Source organism: Manihot esculenta, chromosome 2 (genome assembly GCF_001659605.2).
Source record: "Manihot esculenta cultivar AM560-2 chromosome 2, M.esculenta_v8, whole genome shotgun sequence".
Classification (NCBI taxonomy): Eukaryota; Viridiplantae; Streptophyta; class Magnoliopsida; order Malpighiales; family Euphorbiaceae; genus Manihot; species Manihot esculenta.
The window spans coordinates 7,336,111-7,349,554 of record NC_035162.2 but is presented as its reverse complement, the minus strand read 5'-3'; the positions used below and the strand labels follow the sequence as shown (position 1 = coordinate 7,349,554).

The window sequence follows — 13,444 nt, the reverse complement described above, 5'->3', positions numbered from 1 at the left end:
TCCTTCTACTTTGGGTCATAACTATTCACTGTTTGAAAGTGATTGTTGTCGCTATGACTATGATCTTGATCAAATTGCATATAGAGATTTCAGATGGACACATTTCTTTGCATGCACTTGATCTGTTTGAATTTTGACCTTTCCCGAGTTTATTAGATTACAACCATGCAGTAAATGCAATGGTTATCGAAGAAAGACGCATTCCCCAGAGACGACAAGAACAAGCTGAAGCAATAAACTCTGTACTAATGCATTCATAAGAATGATAAAAATGAGAATCGTCTTAAGTTTCAATTGAGTCATATTTACTGCCTTCATGGAAATGGTACTTTTAGGGGAGAGAATCTCACTATCCTTCACTTCAAACAGGATCCATGGAAATTAATTTACAAAAGGAAAAAAAAAAAAGAATATCAGCATCGATTTTTCGTGTGTTTGGTGAGAGGGGAGGGCTGGAAGATGTCACACTGTTAACTACTATAAATACTGACAAAAAATTTGCACTATACAGCATGCAAAAGAAAACGAGTAATAGAAGGGCCTTTGTGGAAGAAAAATGAAAAGGGCAAGCTGTGAGCAAATGCAAGCAATCCGGAAACTGCCCTTTTTATAAAAAAAGAAAAGAAAAGAGTATCAATTATTTACCAACAAAATATTTATCCTAACTGAGAGTTCATTCAAATACTTTTCCATTTCTATTACCCAGTGTTTGCAACATTATTTTGGAAAAAGAAAATTCACAAATTAATTATCATACAATCATATTATTTTAGCACGACATCTATTTTTTTAAAACAAAATTTAAAAACAATTGATCTTTTAATGTATAACCTATTAGGTTTCCAAACATGAGCTTTGAAAAAAAACATAAATTAAATTGAATTCTTATAAAAATCTAGTTTCCAAAAGGGTGGTAAATGTAGTTTCCTTCACCGCATGCATATTTGTACTCAATGCCTAAACTCTAATGTGCACTGAAATAAACACCGAGACAGAACTACTTTCATATCCCCATAGTGATAAAAACAAAATCATAAAACCAAATCATCTTGAATTTGAACCTGATTTTCACAAGATAAAAGTAATTGGACAAGATTCTTTTTTAGAGAAAATGTTACGAGAATTAAATTAGAAGGAAACTTTAAAATATTTTCTTCCGATGACTCACAGTTTAAGATAGCATGAACAATCTGCAGTATATTCTCGCATCTTGGCTCCAATATCACTAGTGGCCTTTGACATACTCAACCTGGCAGCTTCACACTTAAGACTTCCCTTGAAAAGTTGCGTCCACAATGGCTGACCTGCTGTATGCCTCACCTGCATTATTTACAGCTTCAGGCATCCATCTCTTTCCATACAATACCTCATAGCTCCTTGCATTGCCTCCTTCGCCTTACTAGCCTCATGCTATGCCTGAAGCCAGGTAATTTTCTGCTTAGCTTCGTCATGGATGTAAGTGGCTTTCTCATTTGATCACCATTTGCCATTGACATCCTCTCCTTGGCAGCTTCATACATGGGCTTTCCCAGAAAACAAATTGTTTCTTGGCGTCCTTTTACCTCACTGAACTTGTCTAAATTAAAGCTTCATCAAACACATCCACCCATCTTTCTTACCCTATTGCTTCCTGAGCCTTGCTAGTCTTAATTATTTAAGGCCATGTCTGAATCCGTATTAAATTGCGGCTTAGCTTCATCATGAACATGATCAACTTTCTCTTTTCCGTCCTCCATGTCATTGCCTCTTCGGCATCACCTCCTTCTTTGTAGCCATATTTAATTTGAAGCCATATCTCATTTTTGTAAGGCTGAATCACAAGCATTACAAAGTCGATCATTACAATTTTTCAAGCTGTTTTTGGAGAGCATTTAAAATGGTGCTTTCCTAAAAAGAAGGATAGAACCACAAACTCAAACATCAGCTTAATGTCTTGAAATTAAATGATTTTTTTTTCTCAGATTTCCTCTCATTGGTGTTTAACAACACTTTCCCTTGTTTTTAGAGAAACAATAGAAAACATAGACTTCAACCTAAATGATACAAGCAACAGCATCCGAAAAGTTGAACTTCATCCCTTTCTTTGCAAAATGAGAGGGAACTTTCTGCTTGCACAAGATGAACACTCAATTCACCTGGCAAAATTGATTTCACACAAACTTATTTTCTCATGGAAAAATAGGTTTGAGACCAAGCTTTTGTAGGAGCGGCATTCATATATAATATATTGATTGGGAGTATAGATCTAACTGTAAGTATCAGATAAATAATAAAACATAGGAAAAATTAACATACACTTATCCAAACCTGTGTCTATAAACCTTGGTGCAAGCAATAATTTTCCTATAACATAAATGTAAAATAGCAAATTTTGAAGGAGAGGATGATTACTCTGAGAGCTTTCCAGAAGCTCAGTCAAATCAGGATTCGGCTTTTTCCTTGGCATCCTGCATGGCCTCGCTGCGCTCTGCTTCGTCTCTTACGCCGAACCTCCACGTTTCCTGCCGCCACATTCACTCTGTCTTTCGCATTTTCCATCGCATCCTCACTACACCAGCACGGCACCACCTGTCCGCTGCAGCCATCCTCTTGAATTTGATCTCCACAATCTCTAATGAATTAATAAGCGTGCAAGTGTTGTTGATCCTAACTTGGAATCTTGCAACAGAAAGAGAAAGAAATGATATGGATTGGAGGGAAGATTGGGAAAGAGTTGCCTGGTTTTTTAAAGAGAAGATGTGGAGGGAGTGCAAAGAGAGAAGGAGAAAGGTGATGGCAGAGGAATGGTACGTGGCGATGGTAGGGGATGATTCTCACCAGTTTAACGCCACGTGCGCACTCGCAAGCGAGAAAATGTATAGAGAAGCGATTATTTTGTATTAGGCCTCTTAAGTAACAAAATTAGTTGATTGAGTGCTTAAAAATATATTGCTATAAATTAAAATTAAAATTTTATATTCTCTATTTTTCATTAAGAAAATAATAAGACAATTACAAAATTTAGATATAAATATTATTTTTTCTAAAAAAAGTATTTCATAATTTAATATTAAAATTATTAATTGTAACTATTAATTTATTAATTTTATAAAATTTATTTTTAATAAGTAAATAAGAAATAAATATGTATTCTATTAAAACTAATAGAAATTATATATATAAGTTAATTTAATAAAAATGTATTTTAAAATTAATATGTTTGAAAATCATTGAGTGTATTTATAATTACTTATATATGAACCATTTCTTAGGCTGGCTAGGACTTCAATCGCTAACCAAGCGAAAAGCCGCGGCCGTTGACTCTGCATGGCACCTCCTTGGGAGCAAGAATACATAGAAACATCACCATCATTTTTATACCAGATTATCGGCTTCATTCCGGCTATCAATACAGATTCAATATGCTGCCAGATGCCGCAGCCAAACAACTTCTGCTGCAGCATTGTATCTATTCAATCGACTCGCCGTACTTATTAGGTTAATTATTCCGCTATCTTATCATCCAATGCTCAATGTTTTCAAGCTCAGGTTTGGCACTGGCCTTGTCGCAATCACAGCAGGCGCCATGATTTACTATGATGATTTTTATGAACCTCTGCTTTCTGCGCTGCGTATGCTGATGGGCATGAGCAAGGAGGATAAGAAGAAGAAGATAGTGTTTTGTTATGGGTCATTTGAGGAGGTTGGAGAAGGAATTGTTTGTTCTTCGAGAGGGCAAAGAAAATAAGAAATGGTTCGATGTTGAGGATTATTCACGTGGAAGTCCGTGCGAGGGGTCCAATTGGAATAGCATGCAGTTTTGGGTGCAAAGGTCAAAAATTTCAGGCCGGGCAGTTAGAAAAGCTGAAGCATCAATGCGGTGATGTGAAAGTCTTTAACTATTGAATGAAGTAACGTTGCCCTTGAAATTTGAATCATTAGTGTAAGAGCAATTTCAGAATGTCATCATTCTCAAGGAATTTTTTTTTCACAATGATGCAATGGGCACTCAACTAGAAATCAAACTGTTTTTACAACAGAAGCCATGTTCATCTGACCATGGAACCTTAGAACACCCTCATTATATTAGACACAAAATGAATCCCCAGCCTCTTCAGAATTCAAGCCACACATCTTAAAGCTATCTACAAATTAATAGAAAGGTCTTCTGAATGAGAAGTCACTGATCTGCATTCACACATTACAGTTTTTTACTAGCAGCACTTTCCGTGCACAGGAGAAGCATCTTGCAGTTTATACCCTGTTAAAAGAAAAATTGCCAATCTCAACTGTATGTGAATGCACAATCTCATCGCTTCCTTAGTGGTGTGCCTTTAGCCACAGCTTTCATGCTCTGCGAGTCCCTGAAGCATACAAAGTGCACAAGTGTTTTCCCATTGGGATAGACTGCAAAAACACTTGTTCCAATTTTCTTGTTGCAAAGGGAACACATACTGTCACTAGTGATCTTTACTACTGTTTTCCTTTGGTTGTAGAGTTCATTTTTCACCTGTTTCGCATAATCATTTTTAGGAAGGCAGAAATTATAGAATGTTGCACGTATGCAATAGTAGAAACATGATACAAGTGACAGCCTTGCATGAAACAAAATTATTTGTACGAGCAACAATCTTGTTAAATAAGCAAATGCATACGTGTCATGGACAATGGAAATGCAAAACGTTTAGAATACACAACCAAGCTTTTGAATGTAAAGACTACCATATGACTTGAGATTGGATTGTTTCCTGTACATTTTGCTTTGATTTGAATATAATACAGCTCTTGTATTGAACAGTCATTAAGCAAAGCTTAAGAGAAGGGACTTTGCAAGTAATGGAACGCATGGAAGCACACACACAACTATACAACAATGTCAATCATAGATGTGGTTGAAGTAATAAATATCTTAGACAGAAAAATGTGGATTGAGAATCTAAGAATTAGTGCAATTGGGCTAAATTATGCTTAGTATCCAGGCTGCATATTAACCAACATGCTCAGCAAACAGATATTAACAGGCTTGATAAAAACTCATCTGCATTTGTTTACTAATAAGAATAAACATGTTCAAACACAAATATTAAGTTCATTTAGTAAATTAATGAACATAAAAATAGATGAGCACAGCTTCATTTTCTCCATAAACAGGCTAGTCTTTTAAGGTTGTTTGATGTTGATTTACTTAATCTTGTAAAGTTCTATGAAGAGTTTTTTCCCCTTATCAAGCCAAGCTCAAGCTTCATCTGAATAAACCCAACCAACCCAAGTTCAAACAAGGTAGGCTAGACTCTAAAGCTTGTTCAATATTTTGCAGAGTTCAAGCTGACATCAATACAGCATGCTGAGCTCGAATAAAGCAAAATTCAGCTCATCTTCAATCAGCTTGATTTATACATCTATATGCTTTTCTGGTCCAGGCAATTCTAGTGTCTCCATTTCAAATTATTCTGGTAATTAAGGTACCTTCATGAATCATTGTATGATGTCTTAGGATGCTCTGTAAACATTTTTGTATAATGTATTTCAATCAAATTTAAATACATTATGAACAGGATACCTGTAAGTTCTCACTCTGCCTCAAACTCTTGATAACCGAGAGATTCCGGTATGCTTCGCTGGATTTTCTCATAAGCGGTCCAAGGAAAGGAAGCAAATTCTACATAGGAAAGATGAAACAGACCATCAGCATGGAGCATATAGCTAATATTCTGATGCCAGAAAAAAAGTTTATTTAAAACATATACTGCATTGCACAACTGGGGAGGGGAGGCATGAATAGGAGCTTTTTACCATCAACTTGAAAAAATACAAAGCAGAAGTAATAAGAGTTTGACTTCAAACATCAGAAAATGATTGGTATAGAAGGAAAGTCATGACAACCATGATATAACTTTGCCCCAAAAGGTTCCTCATTGGATCTGATTAAAATAGAGGCATGAATAGGAGCTTTTTACCATCAACTTGAAAAAATACAAAGCAGAAGTAATAAGAGTTTGACTTCAAACATCAGAAAATGATTGGTATAGAAGGAAAGGCATGACAACCATGATATAACTTTGCCCCAAAAGGTTCCTCATTGGATCTGATTAAAATAGATGGCAGATGTAAAATAATATCTAATTACCTGCAATTTCGTTTCCTTTGGTAAAAGTTTAAGTGCCTGAGCTCCATTGATTCTGTCCCACCTTCTGCTCAAAAGGTCAAGGACCTCATCAAGCATGATCGTTGAACCTCCTTCCTCAGTAAAGTCATCTGCATCACCATCACTTCTACTACTGTCAGTGCTACTAAGACTGAAACGCATGTCCTCTGCACCCTCTATTGCTGCAATTTTCTTAGCCCCACGACCTCCCTTTGCTTTAACTGAAGAACCAGAACCAACCTTTGGAATACTTGTATTCTGAGACGATACTATATTGGTAATTCGTTTCTCAAAGTTATTAATTGTCTTTCGCGGATTCAGATAAATTTGCAGAAGAGTAAGGTATATATTGCCAGAAGATTTTGCAGATGGTTGATGAGATGCAGACTCATAAACCCGATCACAATACGATAGCGCAAGTTCAGGAACAAGAAGCTGTAAGGGTCAAACAAGCTTTTCTCAACTCACAGATATTTAAAAAGGAACACAAAGATAATGAAGACAAGATTAATTGCAATATAGAATAAACCTACTGATGAAAACACTTGAACAAACACTTAAACTAAGCTGAAACTTAAGGCCTTTCTATCTCCACCTTGCCATTCTTGGTGGCCACAGGAGATCCCAAATTTCCATATTGAAGGCAAACCTTACATGATGTTCCCTTGTGAGTAATATCCCTTGTTAATTATTTCATTAAAACAGATTAATTTACACCAGAAAGTACCTTATGAACATAAAGAGATAAGGCAAGCTCATGTTGGTTCATTTTCCCCAATAAAATTGCACGTTCTTCATATAATGCATCTGCTGGTAGCCGTTTCAGCAAAGCGTCTGGGTTATACCCTGAGATACTCTCCAAAGCAGACAATAATTTTTTCCTTGTTGGGGAATAAACCTTCTCATCCCATTTCTGCTGTGCACTCAGTTCAGTGTGCCATTCAAGTACTTCAGAGAGATAAATTTGTACCTGCCACACGGAATAAATAATTAATCTTATCATGTACGGAAATTGGCAGCAGCAGCAGCAGCAACAGTAGTAGTACCAGTCTAGCAGCACCATCTGTTCTGCAAAGCTAACTAAAATAATGAAAAAAAATGCCAATGGAACTGCTGAAAGAAAGAGTTATTTACCATTTCATTCTGCAGGTTTCCAGAGATACCATTTTCATTCATTGCGAGCATAAGTTCTAAATATCTGCCCTGCATGCTCGGAGCATGCTGCTTCAGATAAGAGTTGACCAAGTCTGCAGGAATATTTCCAGACAAGAAGAGTTCAATAGTTTGTGTTGGACAGCTTTCAAGCACAAGCATTGAGAACTCCAGGACAAGCATGGGTTCTGTTCCACAGAGAGGCTGCACAGGAAAAACCATAAATATGGATGCTGTACATTCTAACCCATTAGTAAAGACAAAATCCATTAAGCCAAGAAGCCTTGTTAAAATAAATTGCATGCTCAATTATCATAATAAATTGGAAATCAAATAAAAGACACCAAATTAATTGACAACCTACCTTAAGATATTCAATAATTGATTCAGGCTTGAACTTTGAGGCAAGGTCAGGTTGTGCTTGGCTCGATTTTGACTCTTCAACCAATTGATGCAAGAGGTTAAGAGCTTCTCTGTGCATGGAGTTGCACTTATAAAGTTCCAACAAAGCAGTATAATGATTCTGTTTTTGAAGGATCTCCTCACATATCTTTATGTCACAGTAGTTAAGACCTTTAAGTAATTCTAAAGCTGCTGAAGATTGTCCAGTGAGAAGAAGAGCTTGGAGCAGTGCTGTGTCAAGTAGTGCTGCCATTTCCCTGGCACCTGAGTTAATAGAAACTGTACCACGAGCCTAAGTGCGAAAGACAGCATAATGCAATTAAGCAAAGTCAGTAAATAGCCACAGAACAGGTTTCTTTTTTTTTTCTCCATAAGCATATTGGTCAAAACAGTAATCATCAGCTGGTTAATTGCAAAATATTTAACATGCTTTAATCTGGATAAAGAAAATGTTTAGACAGTGGGCACGGGGTACAACAACAATAATGTAACACATAAGATAAATATCATGCATATGATTGCAGGATGCTTCTTAGAACTCCTAAAACCACAAAAATTTGTCATATGGACAATTGAGCAGTCTAAAACTTTAATTAGCAAACTTTAAGCTATGGTTCTCTCTCCTACATGGTAATATTACCTCCCCACCCCCCCCCCCCCCTCTCTCTCTATTTCTCATCAAATATACACTAAAAGGTACATACACAGGCAAAGGATGCCAATAACATTATTTCTTGTACGAAGCTTAATTAGTGTGTTTTGCTGAACAAGGCAGATTGTATACTAAAGTTTATTAAGGAAAAGTTATGATTCCGTAAGTTGCAAACTTCCAACATCTATAAAATAGCACCAAATCCAAAATCTTTTAGCACCTGAAACAGAGGGAAAAGAAAAGGAGTTTTCTACCTTGTTGGATTTCTTAAACCTACTAGTCTCATATGTTCCAAAATTCCCTCCAACAGCATCAAAAACAACTTCTTCTGTTCCCTCAGCAGTGGCCTTTTCAATTATACTATATCTCTTTTTCTGCAAGAACTTAATGAGAGCCATGAGAGTATTATGGCTCATTTTCTTAGATTCAAGCGCTGCATGCTCATCAAATTCAGTTAACTGCGGCAGAGGGGAGGAATCCATATCATCTGACATTCCAGACAAACCTCTTGAGAGATATGGAGCCTCTGAAGACGCGTCCATCGGCTTTTCTGGTTCGGGAAGCATAGATGTCTTAGGAAGAACAATAGATGGATACATAGAAAGGACATAGGTGATATCCACTTGGGCTGCTAAAAAGTGTTCCATAGCTTCCTCATAGCTTCCATTCTCAAAAAGATAATGGGCATATCTGCAATGGGATTGGCATAAATCCATTTAATAGAAGAGTATTATTAAGAAATGTAAAGGTGACTGCCAAAAGAAAACCCAAAAAGATTAAGCAATGCCATGTTAAATAGTCAATAGAACACCCCAAATGCTCTGATGTTCAACAAAAATATCCCCTCTTTCCCAGAACTCATAAGCTATACTTCTATAATCTTTCTAGTGTTCACGTTATCAGGTTAGTACTTATGATCAGACAAAACATGCCACTTTAAATAGTCAATAATCTAACATGATCCTCAGGCCAGCATGTTGTTCCACTATCACCACTATATTCAAATATCTTTAAAATTTCATAAATCCACTACTGTCATCTGAGGGATTAAGAACCCACATCCAGTTAGGCAACTAATTTCTATAGGAAAAATAATTAATCCATGATATAATGGAGATCATTTATAATAAACTTGAACTGACTATCCTTCATATTTAGATGGAATGTACAAACCTCAATAATATAAACTAGCAAGGCAAAAGATAAATAAATAAATAACAGTTATATAACCATCATCTCAGAAGAAAACATGAAACATCTTACCTTATATGAATTGACCCCTCCTTTGCAGCTCGAAGGCTTGAATCTTCTGGTGGAAGCAGCTTGCATAAGGCCAAGGCTTCCTCAAAATTCCCAGATGCTGTTAACTGTACAATCTGCAGTGCAATAACAAGCATTAATTTATATCTAAAGTAAATTATCATTTTCCTCTTCTAAAGACAAAATATGATGGTTAAGTTAAAAAGTATAACTGATTTACAATGAAGAACATAGTACAAAAGATAATATAGAATAGTTTGAGAAAGTTTAATCCGAGGTTTGTTTGAAATTGAACAGTACTTGAACAATCATTAGTCCACTTTAAGTAGAAGATCTGCACCTATACTACAAGCAACCAGTAGATAGAATAAATATCAACTCATATATAGCATAAGATAGAACAAATATCAACTTATATATAGCATAAGCACTACCTGTGCACCAAGAGGAACAGGGAAAAGCCCATATACAGAATGGTCTAACGCAACAATTACTGCATTATTGCTTTGAATTAGACGCCGGACATTTTGAAGAACAATGGTCTGAATCAATGGATATGGAACTCGGAGAGACCGAATCTGCAAAAACAAATAGTGATAGTGAACAATACACAACCTTTCACCGAGGAAAACACACACATGCACAGACAACTTTATAAAGTAAATGACTAAGCTACCTCAACACGTCTTGGAAGCAGAGCTACTGCATAAGGTTTCTGAATGACAACAATAGAAGGGGCCTCCGACCAACAAATCCTCTCTGCTTGAAGAAGCTTGCCATTTTGGTCCACAAAGACCCCAATGTTTTCCTAAGGCAGCACAATCATAATATTCATTCTACTCATGAATATCAAGAAACAAATTAGGGACTGTCCATTTGTAGATGCAAATGGTTATCATTAATAGTTTATCACTGAACAATACTAACAGTGCTTTATGCAACAGCATCCAGTTCATTTGAAACACTGCAATGGAAGCAACATAGAAGTTCTGCAACTTAAAATGCACACCAAGATTCAAATTGGCATTTGCAAGATACAATACTCACACTGGCAGGAAAACTCTATCATACTAGTGTACAAGGTATTTTAAAAAATTAAAGAAGGAAAAAAGACACAATGTAATTCCTTTTCTAGGTAATACATAAAGGCTATTGCTGATGCTAGGTAGCTCCTCACAGTCTGTATACAAGGGATATCAAAAAATTGCACAGCTGAACTGAAAAAACTGTGTGTGTGAACTCTAAAATAATTCCTTTGTTATTTATAATTGAACATTTAATTTTTACACATCATTAACAAATTCTATAAGATGGAATTCACATATGAATGTTTCTATCAATGACATTATATAGTGCAATCTCTCTCTCTCTCTCAATCTCTCTCCCTCTCTCTCTCCATATAAAATACAAATTACTGCATTCTAGAAACCAGTGTATGGACCAATCATAAAATTTCACAACTGAACTCCTTATAGAATTCATTGGTATTCTGTAGAATTCATAAGGGTATATTAATGAATTTTTTAAAAGAATTATTTTGGAGATGAAATAGATTACTTGTTTTGATTCGAAACATAATGTGATGTGTAACTTGATTGCATTGTAAGACAAGGAACCAAACAGCAAGAAAAAAGAAAAGACAAAAAAAAAGGCCTCATTTCAGATTTAAAGTGGAACAACCAATTCCAAATGAATATGCCTTACCAACACAGAAAAGGACATCTTAGCAATGGAGTAAGTTACTAGTTTGTTATCAGCAAAAGTACTTAATTAGAACAACATAACTAAAAGGCAGAAATGACTTGAACTAATGCTCAATAGGAAACCATGGAAAAATAAATTCCAAAAAATGGGAAAAAATACCTTTCCGAGAAGAAGCTCCCCAGAAGGCAGAGAGACCACTAGAGGAGGGGCCATTCTACCAGAAGGAAATACTTCAGTCAATGCACCATTAGAAGCATTCAGTATCACGTATTCCTTTCTAATCCCTAAACAAATATTTTCACCACACCAAGACATGGACTTTACAGTATCTGGAACACCAAATTCCTTCACCTCCACAAATCCCCGTCCCCCTAAACAAAGTCAAAATTTTAGTTCCAGTTAAAATTACTAACTCGAGATCAAGCTTGCAAAAAAACTTCTAGGAATACAATAGATACCGAAACTTATCCATAATGGAAGCAAATAAATAAATAAATAAAAAGCTTCAAGGACGATAATGTGATTGAATTAACCACCAAGTTTTGTACAACATTATTATTCTAACTTTAATTTTCTTTTCCACACATACTGGTAATAATTCAACAATAGTTTCAATCTCAACGATCATTTAACACCCACATTAGCAAAAATTTTCATCAAGATTATTACCATCGTGCCTGAAGATGCTGACTCGCTTTTGCCTAGCGAAGCACAAAAATCCTCTTCTGTCATCCCATGAATACACATTGGCGCCTTTTGCCTTGGTGATCACTGCTAAAGTCTCCAAATTGGGTAATCTATGAAAGGCAATTGATTCAGAAAGCGACAAGAGTAGCTCTCTCGATGCCAATACCTCCATTGATAAGAGAGGCTTCTTTGAAAACCCAGTAACAGTTCTCTCCAGTGCATAAGTTTCCCTTCGCAGCTCGTGAGCTTGGCCATGGTAATCTGACTGAGAAGATCGGTCAGCGGAGGGTTGCGGTACGTATATTCGAAGGGCCCCATCGGAGCAGCCAACAAGGAGCTTTGAGCCGCAGGATTCGATGGCATCAATTTTCATGGGGCAGCCTCTGAGGAGCTCAAAGGAATCATAGGCACTGTGCACCATTGTCGTTGTTTCGATTTCGAGCTTGGAAGCAAAAACAAACTCGGAAAGAGGCTCAAATGGCAACTGCTTGGATGCTGATTCTGAATCTAATCCTCATTTCCAAATGGGCGATCCTTGTTGTCCTTGGAATTTTCTCTCAAATTCCAATAGACGATACAATATGTTATTTGAGAAAAATCATTCAACTGTAAATAAATCTAAGATGGAAGAATTGTAGGATCAAATTCTCAATCATTCATAAAACCCACTTTCTTCTTTATAAAAAGGAAAAAAATCATCATCCTGTATTTACTGAAACGACCTGTCGTCAAACTCAAACATCCATCTAATGCCATAGGGTAAAAGCAAAACTTTGCCGTTTTGAGTTTTGATCAAACAATACTAAAAAATTTCACGTAGATTACCTAAATTGTTTTCTAAGAGCTGCATGTTTACCGAATTCACCACAGCATTTTGTTCGAAATTTGGTGGTGGGCTCTGATTCTCTACTGGTGGTGGGCTCTGGTTCTTTGGTGGTGGTGTCCCTAGAGATGAAACCAGCATAGTCCTCTTCGACTTGTGGGTTGAGTGACCAGTTTTCTTTATCCGTTTTTCTGCTGGATTGTTAGCTTTGTTGCGGACCTAGGCCTATTTTATTTCCTAGCTAAGGGCTTCCTAAGCTCATGAATCTATTTGTAGATCCTGGTTATATGTAATTTCATTCATTTCTAGCGTTTAGTATTATATCCATGTAGAAAAAGACTTCAGAGCCAGCAACATATAAGCTAAATAAAATAAAATACAACTTACGTCCAAACACTATATTTGGAAAGTCGACACTAGTGCCACATGCCATTGGATGAGAAGCCAAGAGGTCACTCAAAAGCTAAAAGAAAACTAATGAAGCTCAAGCAACCACACAAAAAAAAAAAAAAAAGAAAAGAAAACACCGAAACAACATCAAATCAAGCAAAACGACTCAATTAATGATGCTATATTTTTTTTAATATTGTTTTTTAAAAATTATATTATTAAAAAAATTATATTTTACCAAACCTCAAAA

General features: G+C 36.1%; 1 protein-coding gene and 1 long non-coding RNA gene across 3 annotated transcripts; both read right to left on the bottom strand.

Annotated features, from left to right (window-relative positions):
• Nucleotides 1-1,032: 1,032 nt before the first annotated feature.
• LOC110602657 lies at nt 1,033-2,889 on the bottom strand. The gene is made up of 2 exons (XR_002486001.2): nt 2,392-2,889; nt 1,033-1,810 (listed from the first exon to the last, which is right to left on the bottom strand). It is a non-coding gene; the product is annotated as an uncharacterized LOC110602657 (long non-coding RNA).
• Nucleotides 2,890-3,923: 1,034 nt separating this feature from the next.
• LOC110609023 (vacuolar sorting protein 39) lies at nt 3,924-12,646 on the bottom strand. 2 transcript variants are annotated; one of them, XM_021748329.2, is made up of 12 exons: nt 11,964-12,645; nt 11,454-11,665; nt 10,267-10,398; nt 10,025-10,168; nt 9,594-9,706; nt 8,585-9,020; nt 7,641-7,970; nt 7,259-7,480; nt 6,852-7,094; nt 6,107-6,559; nt 5,540-5,638; nt 3,924-4,489 (listed from the first exon to the last, which is right to left on the bottom strand). In XM_021748329.2, the coding sequence occupies exons 1-12, from the start codon at nt 12,400-12,402 to the stop codon at nt 4,289-4,291; spliced, it is 3,024 nt and encodes a 1,007-aa protein (XP_021604021.1). In that variant the 5' UTR covers nt 12,403-12,645; the 3' UTR covers nt 3,924-4,288. The 2 variants fall into 2 exon arrangements, with proteins under 2 accessions (XP_021604021.1, XP_021604022.1); XM_021748330.2 differs by having other exon boundaries at nt 4,416-5,445; nt 11,964-12,646.
• Between the last annotated feature and the right edge of the window lie 798 nt (nt 12,647-13,444).